Source organism: Platalea leucorodia (assembly GCF_965183815.1).
Source record: "Platalea leucorodia genome assembly, chromosome: Z".
In the NCBI taxonomy this organism is placed as follows: domain Eukaryota; kingdom Metazoa; phylum Chordata; class Aves; order Pelecaniformes; family Threskiornithidae; genus Platalea; species Platalea leucorodia.
This window is the reverse complement of record NC_138858.1, coordinates 1,723,465-1,736,826: the sequence shown is the minus strand read 5'-3', so window position 1 is coordinate 1,736,826 and position 13,362 is coordinate 1,723,465. Positions and strand designations below refer to the sequence as shown.

At 39.2% G+C, this 13,362-nt stretch overlaps 1 protein-coding gene across 1 annotated transcript; it reads left to right on the top strand.

Moving 5' to 3' along the window:
• The first annotated feature begins 114 nt into the window (after positions 1 to 114).
• Positions 115 to 11,721, top strand: LOC309602184 (lung adenoma susceptibility protein 2). The gene is made up of 8 exons (XM_082335572.1): positions 115 to 187; positions 1,394 to 1,723; positions 3,510 to 4,286; positions 5,780 to 5,930; positions 7,085 to 7,193; positions 8,613 to 8,744; positions 10,085 to 10,158; positions 11,045 to 11,721. Exons 2-8 carry the CDS (start codon positions 1,444 to 1,446, stop codon positions 11,160 to 11,162), a joined length of 1,641 nt encoding a protein of 546 aa, XP_082191698.1. The 5' UTR covers positions 115 to 187; positions 1,394 to 1,443; the 3' UTR covers positions 11,163 to 11,721.
• Positions 11,722 to 13,362: the final 1,641 nt, after the last annotated feature.

Sequence of the window (13,362 nt, the reverse complement as noted above, 5' to 3'; positions counted from 1 at the left end):
GCCTCCCCGCCGCGGGGCACGCCGGGAGATGTAGTCCCGCCTAGCGCCGCGCCGGCCGCCCGCCTCCGACTACAACTCCCGCAGGGCCGCGCGGCCGCCCCCGCGCCTGCGCGCCGCCATTTTGCAGAGGGACGCGGTCCCTTCAAAACCGCTGCGCGGCAGAGCCCGGAGGAGCGGCCGCTGCGGGGTGGGGACGCGGTAGCACACCCTCATGGCGTGGCGGAGGGGCTGTGCTGCTTTAGGCGCTTCTTTTCCCCGCTCTGACTGCTTCTTGTGAGGGAGAGGGGGTCGGGGGGCCTCGCCGCGGCCGGGCCTCCCCGTGCGGGCCCGCCCTGCCTCTGCCGGGGCGTTCTGTGGGGACGGGGCCCCGGGAGGGCTCTGGGCCGGTCGCGCTGCCCTGGGGCCGGTGCCTAGCCCGGCCCCTCGGCTTTCTCGGGAAAACCAGTTCGGCCTTGGAAGAGCTGGTCCCCGCTGTGCCTCTTTCATATAATCCTTACGCTGCTATTGCATGATGAGCCTTGTACGCGTGTGATACGGGCTATAACAAAGTTATTCGTCTTTGTTCCTTCTTACAGCACCTGTTTCCAGGTTTTTCAAATGCTATTTTATCTACAGGGGTGATATGAAGTGTTAGGTTTCTTTCAGTGACCTTGACCATCCTGATTATGGCATTTGGAACAAGCCTGCGCTTCCAACTCTTTAATTTACAGTTTTTGGGGTTACAGAGGCAGCTTGGATTGGGTTGACTAAATTCCATAGATAGGATGATTCTAAGCGCTCACATGTGGCTTGTAAAATTCTTTTGCTCTGTGTACCCATTCTGGTTATAAAAAAAATATCTGCAAGGGTAATGGCTTCCTACTCTTGTTACATTGAGTTGTTTAGGTTTTTTTGTACTATCTAAGCTACTTCTGTCTTTTTTTTGTCCATGAACATTACTCATTTGTGCTGGTTCTGAAATCAAGTAACGATACTTCTGTGTGTATTTGCTGAATTGTGTGTTTAGTGACAAATGTCAGCAATTATTATGTGAAATCCTGTTCTTGCAAAAACGGGGTGCCGAGGTTCCTCTAGAACTAGCGAGGAGCTGGATTTTTTGTATTCTTGTTATATATTTTTTTTTTTCGCACTACTAAAGTTTCAATATACAAGAAGTTTTCCCTATTGTTATCTTTTTTCCAGAGTCTTTATTTTCTGCCTTTATTTTTCTAGGGGTGGCACATATATATGGCAAACTTATTTGAAAAGCAGCAAGTTGAATAGCTAAATAGTAATTTTTAGGACTATAAGAAAATTGCATAACAAAAGTAAAAAATCCTAGATACGTTACAGTTTATGAGAAGACGTTTCAGTGCAGATGATCACTTGTGGTTTTGTTTCTTTTTCCGTTTAGATTGATTAAAAAGATGAGTGAAGATTCTAATAAAAACCTGGATAAAAACCATGACAAGCTCAATAAAAGAATGCAGTATCTGCTCTCCTGATTCAACAATATCTTCTCTTTTAACAAGCTGTAGCGTTGACAGCAATAACCCATACTCGGACAGTTTGATTCACTACAAGGACAAGCTTTACAGCTCTGCATCTGAGGCTCTGGAAGCTTATATTGAAGACTTTGAGCTAAGTCTCACATCTTCAGAAATAAGCACTGGAAAAATCTGCATATGTCAAAGCACGCCCAGAAAAGTTGAGTTTTCAAAGCATAACGCCAAAGAAAAACATGGTATGTCTTCTGCAAATAGGTCTTTTAATAAGTTTTGGTGTTTGTTGTTGTTTTTTTTTAATTGCCAATGGTATTGCACCTCCTTGTCTCACACCAGGTGTGTTTTACTGAAGGAATATTCCCTGCACAACTGCTTGCAAGTCTTTATGGTATAGTAAATGATGCTTGGTCATGGCTAGCAATATTTGTCATTCTCTGTAATGCATTTTTCATAAATGCTTGGTGGATTGGTGAAAATTCATGACCGTGCTCATAGATGCAATAATAAATTCCAGAGTATGGAATAGAAATTGTATTTTCGATATGTGAATATATGCTAAAGACGGTGTAAATCATTGCTTAAACCCGAGTCTTGAAAAAAAATCTCTGTTTCCTTTCCAGAGTAAGTAACATCAGAATCTAATTAATTGAATGGGTTCCCTTAAACACTGCTTTGTCTTAGAACAAAATTTGCCCCTTATCCATTGATTTTTATGGAATGTACTTTTGGGTTTGATGTCTAACCCAACGGGGTAATGTATATGGGTTTGAATTGGCTTTTGTCATCATTGGTTAGCTTGAATAAATAAATACTTAATTGATTGCATGAATGCTGATGTGAAGATCTAGAGTAGACAACTGTGCTTGAGCTAATTTATACTGCAAATGCTTTGTCCGTTACATCTAAATTAACAAAGTCCTAAGTACAGGCAAACTTTGTACCTGACAAAGGGTGCTTGCCTGGGTTGCAGTGGCATGGACAGTTCTGGTAGCATATTGTATTTTTTAAGGCTTTTTTTTCGTAGCCATAGCCTATAACCTTCCTTTAGCTTCACACCTTTCCTTTGTTTCTCTTATCAAGACAGCTGGCTTTTAGCTGTGTTTAGTTTTCGGTTTATATTTTTCTAACACAAACCATTTTCTACTTAAGTTTAACTGACTTCCCAAACAAAAATAAGTATTCTGATTATCACTAAAAATGAGAAACTGTTCTATGAAAGATGTCATCTACTCATATTTTACTCTGAAATTTCTCTGTTGCTGTTCTTTGCAGAAGTCTCATTAGCTCCACTCATGTATTAGCTAGTCCGTCTGTCTGTTTTGTATGTTATAATAGTCTGTAATATAGAGCTTTCACTTACTGATACTACAGTGAAAGTGAGAAAAAAATAACTTCCAGGTACTAGCTGAGGAAAACCTATTTTTGTGAATCAAAGTGCTTCATAGTTTCAGTAAAAAAAAAAAAAAAAAAAAAAAGGATTTAATGCTATAATTCTTCCCTGAAAAACTGCCAAGTCGAATCTTATAGAGCACGTAAATTTCTGTAAAATCACAAAATGGGTCTATAGGCCCATTATCGGGCTACTTGCCTTGTAAGCTGTTGTTTTTAGCCATCTTTTTCTCTAGTAAACGTGCTCGATTTTCAATCTGGGGAAGTCATCCCTAACATTACTGCGTGGAGGAAGTGTCGCTACTAGGACTGAAATACTAAGGACGCATCTGCAAAATATACAATTCTGAATGTGCAACTAAAAATGGACTGTAGAATGTTGAAATCTTGTTTCTCTTAAATAAAAAAAAATAAAGAAAATACTCTGTGTACTATGAAAGAAGGGCTAACTCTTGACTGGTAAGGTTTTTATCCAGATTCTGATTAGAAACGGAACCACTCTTGCAAGAACTGTAATTCAGTACCCCTGGTAAAGAATATATTTCAGGTTTAAATTATGACTTCATGTTAGATCTTACGAATGTATCGCGTATGCTTGAAGTTTAGCAATTCATGTAAAATATCTCTGTTTTTCAGCATTGGACGATTTTAATCAGCACATAGGATTGGGTTCTCTTGCTTCACCCTGTAGAAGGCAGACTGAGTGTGACCCAGACTCGATTAGTCTTGCGACGGATGATCTGTTAGCATTTCCAGCAGATGGGTCGCTGCCCTTTGTCCAGCGTAGTCCTTTCAAATCAAGGCATCAAAGTAGCGAGCGGAACAGGCGGTCGCTTAAAACCTCTTTCTGCCCTTGCCAAACCTCATCACCCAATACTGAAGGTGGTTTCAGTCTCCAGAAGAATGGGAAAGCTGTCGCTCACCAGAATCCACACAGAGACTTCAGCAAAAAGCAACGCAGTGTGTATACATCTGATAGGTACGGTTCTGTCTCCTCTAAAGGAAGTTCGAGAGCCTTGTCTTTTGAAGAGCACTCTAACACTTTTCCTGTTAAGAATTATCCACGGTGGCTTACCAGTCAGAAGTCTGACTTAAGCGTATCGGGGATAAGTAGCATTCCCAATTTTCACTACCCAGTCTGGCTTAAGAGTTACAACCTTTTTCCTGATTCAGCTAAAGAAAGCGATGGTCAGAATTTTAATGTACAAGGCAAAGCTTCCTCTTCACAAACTTTTGAGATCCTGAAAAAAAGACACTCTGTAGATAAAGACGGTTCTAATTATTTTGAACAAAACGGTTGCCTGGATCTGAGAGGTGATAACAAAGTAGAAGAAAGTTACAGCTATGACAATCCAGATGCGTGCTTCCAATTCGATAACTTGTTTTCAAGACACACCAAAAAGCCATTCACAGGTAACTGTATTTCATATAATTTGGTTTTTTTGTTTTTTTAATTTTGAGGGTGTCTAAAGACATGTATGCTTTTTAAACCAACCCTCTCTAGCCATGTTAGTCTGACTGCACTGTACAGTAGGTTTATTCACGTCTATCTTTGACAAACGACTCAAAGCACTTACTAGTAGTTGACCAAGTTAAACAGCTTTTATACTGTAAGTTTTCATATATAAATCAATATTTAAGCATTCCTTTTACAGCAAAGTATTTATTAGAGTGGCCCATTTAGTACCTCACTGCAAGATAATGACAGTAATTCCATGAATATTTTAATAGAATTTCAAGCATTAAATTAAATTACATGAAGTGTAACCTTGGGGGAGAGAGATTCCTAAACATCGTGTAAATGAACCTGTCAAATTGGTAAGAAATACCATTTGGTGTGCAGTCTTTTTCTCTACTGTACACATTCAGCAGGAGGTATTTGTAGCCTGTATACTTGGGTTATCCAGCGCCTTCAGTTTATGTAAAGAGTTTCCTTGGGAATCTCTCACGTAGCCACGCTTTGCAGCAGGCCATCGCTCTTCAGAAGCAGGGAGGTCCCCCCATGGCAAAGCACCATCTTTGTATTACGAAATATCGACAAGATTGGCTTTGATATAAGAGATGAACATTTCAAAGTGTTAATTACCTTCACTTCTGTCTTAAGTTTATTCATTTAAAAAGAAAAATATTTTTTCTTCGTTATGCAAAGCATAAATGTTGATCTCTCCCTTTTTCTGAGGTTATATACAAAAAACTAAGTTCAAGTGTTGTTTATGTTGTGAATTCAAAGTGACAAAATGCCGGATATGCAAATGTCTCCAAATACCTTTCTAATGTGTGTGCATGATGAAGTTTAAATACAGGGTTATATCTTTTTTTTTTACGCACAATTTTACCAATCGTGAACTGGCTAGGCATAACAAAAATACATGAGAATGTGTCTGTCACTTTGAGTGCTTATCTCAACCTGGTTTTAAATGTGAGTCCTGTATGTGATTGTATATGTTTGCATGATTTCTCTCCCAGGTGTCTGTAAAAGCAGCTATTAGAAAAATAATAAGAAAATTAACCTAATAACTTGCAGTATTAATGAGCAATATTAAACATTGTATTGTGGATTAATACTTATTATATTTTCTATAGCATGAAAGCAGATTAAAAACATTAAATAATCTTGAATGCTGCATATAATACTTGTTCCACCTAAGTTAGGAAGAGAAACGCTTGACTACTTTAAATGCTCTCCTGGCTGGAACCTTGCAGATCCCATTTGGTACTGGCGATGTGCATGCCATACTGCTATACCAAGATAACCAAAGGAGTTGTGTTGGGGCTGTACTCTCGGTAAAATATTGCCAGTGCTAATTCGTCTGTAGTCATTTTCTTTGAGTATTACATAAAATTAAAAGTCATGTGGAAATAATGCCTTTGAAAAGAGTTGGACACACTGCGTCCTTGTTTTTTAGAAGATCAGCTTGAGCTACTTACCTTGAAGGCTGGCAAAGGTCCGGAGAGTTCAACTGAAGATTTGTCAAATAATCTGGAAAACGATGGCAGTCCTTCTACAACAGCTATACTAGGAGCAGAAAGATCATGGGAAAACACTCCAGGTGCTTTGTAAGTAAACATGTAGTCTGGAATAATGTGTTCATGAAAATGCATAATGTACTTAATTGCTTTTGTACATAGATTATAAGTAATGGTGATGTGGCATGTACATAAAGAAAGGATTTACTATTAGATTTCTTGCGTAGTGCTAAATGTTTGATATTTCAAGGTCAGGATATCGGTGCACTGCTTTCCCTTTTTTCATCGACTTGCAAAGAGTGCTATCAATATTACTTCTTGCTGCCTTGTAATAATATTTCTTGTATATCATTGATCTGAAAAGATATGTATTTCAAGAGAAAAATTATTTAATGGAACTTAAATTGAGAGATTTAATGGTTTATGAAAAACAAGTTAATAGTGGGAAGTCCATATTTTTAAAAAAAAGCGGTGTGGCCTTGGGAAGTTTTGGAGCAGTCTTGTAAGTGAAATTTCAGTTGTTCAGGGACTGAAAGGTTCTTCCACAGGATCAAAGAATAATAAAAATCAATACTAGCATTTCCTACAGTTTTTAAGAAGCAGCTAGGTGTATGTGGTTCTGGGTGTTGTCTGTCCGTTTCCCTTTACCCTAGAAGATTTTGAACTGTTGGTTAATTTTAGCAGCATTTAACAGGTGAGTAAAAGTCTCAAACTGCACGTGATAATAAAAGGGTACTATTCATGCTCCTGTTCAGAGAGAGGCTAATAATTTGGTCTCCTGCTAGCCACCAGAATACCCACGTAGGAGAACAGCATGGGAAATCAGGCTTCATTAGTATCTGTTTCTACTAGCTTTGAATTAAAACACCTTAGAGACTGTAGAAGAATTAGAGGTCAGTAAGCAGAAGGTAACTATTTTTCTTTAGATGTTGAATATTAACGGTGGAGTACCAGGTGCAGGAAAAACACCCATGTGTAATAAATTATAGCGAAGAAGGCCTTACCTTGCCTTTTTTACCCAGTTGATTTTTGTGGCTCCCCAGGTTTTGATTATACTGGCAAAACTGGAAAAAATAGGTGTTTGTCTCGCACAGACACCAAAGTGCTGACAGGACTGCCAGCGCCCCCTTGGCGCTGCATTGACGCAATATATCTGGGTTCATCCTAATGACTCTATCCTAATACAATTCTTTTAATTTGTAACCCTGTTGTTATTCTCCATTGCATGTTTCACGTTGGTTTAGCAAACCACCAGTGCCTGTGTGCTGTGAGGACGTGGAGAACGCTCTACCGTTCCCCAAGGCAGATATCATACATAAGTTCTTGGAAGACTGTTTAAATGACAAAAATCAGGTCAGTAAAATTGAGTATTTATTTCCGACAGCGCCCCAAATATGTAAGGCTGGTAAACATTAGAAGGGGGAGTACCTGTGAACTGGTTTTTCTTCTTCTGTAGTACATAAAGTAGAAAGTCTAACTGCAGTAGTTTAGTCATATTTGAGCCTGATGAATTCATACACTTATTAAATCCTCTAATCTAACCCTTGGTCACAATTAGGATTAAGAAAGCATCTAACTATAAAATGCTTTGCTTAGTAATAGCTTGACTTTTACACTCCCTGTGTTTTGTTTAACTAATAATTTTCCTGCCTCCAGTAAAGGAAGAAATTTTTTTGTTATTGATATATTAAATACTACTAATTTCCTAGCCTGGCTGCTGTACTGTTGGGTATGAGTCAAGATCAAGAGGTAAGTTAAGTAATATACTTCTTATGATTTATGCTGTTGCACTGGAATTGGAACATGGATTGAATATACGCTTTTGATTATTCCTTGTTTTATTCCCATTCTTACATATTAATCACCACCTTGGCAGTCTCACTATTGTTCAGTCTTCCATTTTGATTATATGAACCCGTTATCCCTTTCTCAGCTAGGGAGATGAGCACCGAGCCCAGTATTTTAGTTGAAAGGCATACTATTAATTTACGTACTGGTTTGTTTCCTTTACTTTCTGCCCTATTGTCCTTGAATCTTAATCGCTCTAAGATTCTGTTTTCCCGTCTCGTAGTAAACAGAGCATTACCCTTTAAGTTTTTCCACTGTGACACCTACTTCTGTTTCCCTAAGGAGTTAATTGACACCGAACCTAACGGTGTGCACGAGTAATTCAAATTATTCTGTCTGATGAATGGTGCTTTACTGTGTTTCATCCTTCGTGCTTCCCGTTCTCTTGGTTCTGCTAGATCATCAGACATTTCTAGACCTAAGTATTTCTAGATTATCCACAAATTTTTGTCACCTTGAGTTAATTTGCTTTTTTGATTATAGAATGAGTGGATATCATATAGCTGCTAATTATATGAATAAATATGTTTATCATTAAGGAAGCTTATTTGCTCTGTCAGTTATGAAATGCTGAAACATGTTCCAGCACTGCTGTCATAGCAATACAAGGACTGACAGTCTTAATATTCTTAAATTATTTTACACAAGCCAGGGCTGAGGCCTTTCTGTGTTGCTTCACATCTTCCTAACAACGTATGTATTTGCAGCGATTTCCCTGACCGTACGGTGGCACAAATGAAGATGAACCAACATAGCATCGTACACACACAATTTATAAATAGACCTTTAAAGAATAGGTAGAGGGAATCGCTCATAGAAATTAGCCTTTAACTTGTTTCAGGGAAACTTCAAAAGTTGTTTGTTTTGTCTTATTTGCACTGCAGTATGCTGCAAGATCAACACATTCTTTGCCTTTTGGTTTAGGAAAATAATTTTTCTGGAGGTCATCATCACAGGCCCCTTGAAGCTTTGAAGCTAATGTTGTTTAAACTTCAAGCAATTCAGGGAATTTTAAGCCAGAATGAAACTGCTGAGCAACAGGAAGAGTTTGAAAAAGTGAGTAGTCGGTTTCTGTATGTTGTATCTTGTCAAAATCGAGGTGCTGTGTACATTTCTGAGAAAAAATTCAGTTCTTTTATAGAAGGCTTGGTTTCCAGTCATCTTAGAAAGAGCACTGCCAGCGGATTCAATCCAGTTTGCATCAGGAGCGGATGCTCAAGGCTGCTGTGCCCTAAATCCCCTGTGTCTTGTTGCTGCTGTTGCAAACTGGAAGCTCTGCTGCCTTAGGCTGCGGTCTCTCCCGTTTGCAGGGGCACTGCGCGGCGGGTGGCCTCAGCCAGCTGCAGAAAGCAGTGCTCCTGCACCAGGAGATGGCGACATTTCAGGCAATCCTGCCCCAAAACAACTGGCTGCGCTCTCCTCCGCTGCTCTCGCAATAGCTGTGTTCTGGAAAAGTTGTCTTCTGATAATATCCCCGTTAATTCTGGGCTGTCAGGGGCACGTACCAAATTTTAGAAAAGCCAGACATTCTCAAATGCTCTATCCTTGCCTCCTTTGGCATCAGTGAGTTGGGATTTTGTGGCACTTCGGTTTCAAAATGATTTAATAGACTTTGTTATCTCTTTTTACCTTTTTCATACTGTTGCTTGCACACAGTTCTTAAACCCTATGTCCTATATTCAGTAGTGAATCAAACTCATTCTATATGAGAATATATGTGGACAGGAGCACAGTCAACGGGTCAAGGGAAATGGTTTTCCCCTCTGTATCCCCCAGCACTTATTAGACCGCATTTGTAACACTGCATCCAGGTTTCGGCCCCTCACTTCAGGAGAGAGACAGCAATAAGCTGGTGGAGGGGCACCTAGGTGGTTGGGGGCTACGGCACATGTTTATGGGGGGGAGCTGAGAGAACTGGGCTTGTTCAGGCTGGAGAAGAAGTAGTTTTGGGCGACCTGATAGAAGTCTTCCTGCACCTATGAGGAGGGCATCAAGAAGATGGAGCCGGGGTCTTCATAGTGGTGCATGGTGGAAGAATGAGAAACAGGCGTAAATTGAAACAGGAGTTTCACACTGGCCATTGGGGGAAACTTTTTAACCCTGAAGACAGCCAAGCACTGGAACAAGTTGTTCAAGAGAGGTGGTGCGGTCTCCGTCCTTGGAGGTTTTCAAGATTTGACTGGCTAATGCCCTGAGCAACTGCCGTAACCTCGCAGCTGCCTCTGCTTTGAGCAGGAGCCCACCTCCTGAGGTCCCTTCCAACCTGAATTACCTTCTGATGTTATAAAGCTGTCAGCAATACTTCCCAATGCAACATGCTACAAAAATTCCACGTTTTCTGTCATTCAACTACTTTTCCTTCCCTCAGTTAACAAATTTTTTGGTTTTTTTTTAAGCTTTCTGAAAAAGCAGAGGCTGAATTAAAACTGTGTGACAGTGAGATAATCCCTCTTACTAATTCTATTCGGAAGTAAGTGACCATTGATTTTTCTGACTTTTCACTGTTTTCAGAAAGTTCAGAAAAGGAATGATAAATTAGCTGAGAGAGTTGTCAGGTGATCTGAAAACTCTGTTAGGAATAAGCCAGTAGTGAATAATTAAAAACATGGCAGTTCATGGAGCAGAGAAATATCTAGTCAAGGGTTGCAGAGATTTACTCTGTAAATAAACACTTGTATTTCATATCTATTAATGGATTAATTATTGCTACACATAGATGGACTTCAGACTTTTCCAAGTCTGATTATTTTGCAACATGGGACAAAATATTTTCTTACTACTTTTCACTACAGTGGAGAAAACAATTGCTAGAAAATGTATTTCATTAATTTAATCAACAGAGTCCTACTGAAGAGTTATAAGTGACCAAAGAAATAACAAGTTTGAGAAAAGGCAGAATGGAAAACAGTTTTGTTATGTAGAATACTTGTTTCAACAAAACTCAGTGTTGCAGAATAGTTTTATACTGTAATGTAAAATTAAGACTTTTTAATTTTAAAAAATACAGTAACTTTCAGTATTGATATGCTAATTTATAACATAATGTTTTGCAGTGTTTAATATCCTGTGTGAAATGCCCATTCTGTAAGAATTTAATAGAAACTCTGTGTGAGCGCCTGTGTTTGAGAAGACGTATTTCAAATTTCAGTTCCGAAAAGTGTTTTATCTTTTTTGAAAAAAAACTTAAGGTATTTTATAACCTCTCAAACAGAATAAGTGGAACAGTTAGAGAGGTAAACTGTATATAATACCATTCAAACTGTTAAGCTGTTTGTAAGAAATCAACATCGTTTTGTGTTAAATGTATAATAGCAATATGTACACTGTTGTTAAAGTCTTCATTTTTCCTTATCTAGGGCTTTACACCATTTGTCACGTCTTAAAAGTCTTGTTGAAGATAACAGTAACCAACAAGAGCAGACCGATGATCACGAAGATGAACAAGAAAAAATAATCTGTGAAGCTGATATCTAAGAATATTTTAATGTTGTGTAATTTAAATAATTTGTCAGCCTGACCAGTGGTCAGAATTTTTTTGAAAGCTGAACCAGCGCACGTTCTTAAAAACGTTGTATTCGGTATTTCTGTACATATTCATTCTTTTCATTAATTACTTCAAAGCTTAATTGAGTATTAGTGCTTCCAGTAGGATCTAACAATATGTGACAAGAGATACCACTTCTTAAAGAATATTTCATTCAAATAATGTGGACATTTTTCATGGAAGAATCTCTGGGTGTTTATAAAAACTCACAAAAAACTTAACTATTTGGCCAGTTCTAGCCATCGCTTCCTTACAGGGCCTGTTAGGAGCAGGGGAGCTCAATATTATGTGTAAAGTTAAGCAGTAAGGTTTAGCAATAGTATAATTACATGATATTTTCCGTGCTGTTCTTTCTAACAGGACTTGAGTTGATGTAATTCTCTGTGCCTTGTTCCCTGACCACAAACTTACCAAATCTATTGTCTCAAAAAGCGTCTGGAGTCTTTTTGAATCGTTTCGCCTCCTAGTAAAGCCTGGTTCTTTGGGGAGAGGAGGCACAGGTTTAGAGGCATCCTCTGTGGGAGCACAGAACGCGTTTCAGCTAAACTGATCCAACGGCGCGTTGTCGCTGTTACTGGGAAGTCCTGATCTCCCTTCCATTTTCCTTGGCTTTGTTCTTGGCTTTAGAGCATATAAACTCCTTCAATGGGCCTAAATAGGCAGAGATGTAATAGAATATTTTTTTATTTGCAGCATAATTGAATAAAATAGCTCATGAAAGCCACTGCTAGGCACTGGAGCTTGTGCAGGGGGGAGAGGAGTAGGACTTACCCCATTTGGCAGCAGCAAATTGAGAGACAAAGAGGAAAGCTGTAAGTAGTAATTTGAGTTGTGAAGTGAAGTATATTGACAGAACATTTAGAGAGAAGCCTTTTGTACCTCTTTTGAGCCTTATATAATGCATTTTATGCTGTCAGTAAACAAAATACGTATGGCGACATGCCTTTCTAGTGAACTGTTTCCTTTTACTCAGAGTGTAGGTACACATGAGAAAGCAGGTACCTAAAGTGTGTGCTGATTCTGAGAAATTAAATAGAAACCAGAAGAAAGAGTAGAAGGAAGACTAGCTATGTATTTCTCCCATCTTCCTGTTAAAAATAGTAAGTAGAGAGATAGTAAATTATATCATTTTATGACTGTCATGGTATCATGAGAACACAGGGAGATCATAAGTAATACGTGATAATGTATTTCAGACAGATTTTATTGGTCTTTATCAACTGCTGAGAGCTAGGTCTGAAATCAGAGTACAACAAATGAAATTACTCCTCTAGAAAACTTTCTTGTAGAAGCTTTTATAAAGCATTACATGAACGTACAAACCAACTAATGCTGCGGGTATAACTTGTTTAAGGCACTATCTGTTAGCCAGAGGTCATTTTATCAAAGGAATTCAGACGTGCAAGGAAAGATGAGGTTTTTTCCTGACATCGCACATGTCTGAGCGTGGATCACGATGAATTTGCTCTACTTTTGCGCTACTCTGGAGGCCGTGCGTAGGTAGTTAGGCATAATATGCGTGTACGCTGCATTGTTTGAGCTAGTACACCTCAGACTCTCAGCACGACTAGTGTGGCACTGCCTAAGCTCTCCTAGCTCTCCTGTTTCTGAAGGGTATTCTGCCTACAGAGCTCACAGGAGAAAGGTAGACTTATTCATCCAGGTGTACGGATCCTCCTTGGGGTGCTGGTAGCACAGGCAAGGTGGATGCAAAGCAAGACTTAATGCCCTGAGCCCTGATAGTCCCCTTGTACCCTGCTTGCAGGGGTACGCAGGACAAATGTAAAGCACCCCCTGCTCCCTCAGAATTTCTTTTGATGTTAGGGCAGAGTTTCTTTGCTATTTAGAAAGTCTTTTTCATTAATTCCCCCTTGGAGAATCCTCATACCTATCCATATTTGTGAGATTCCTCATTCTTCGGAGTTCTTTTTATTAGCCTCCAGACATTTCTCCTTTATCAGTTTAATGTACTTTTGATGGAGAATTTCAGCACAACTCTTGGGGGGTTTTATGGCGCACAGACCTGGGTAACAACTAAAAGTATTGTTGACATTATTGAATATTCATATTCACTAACTTCGTATCGGCCAGGTATGAAAGGCTTTGATCATGGATAAGGTCCGCTGCGTG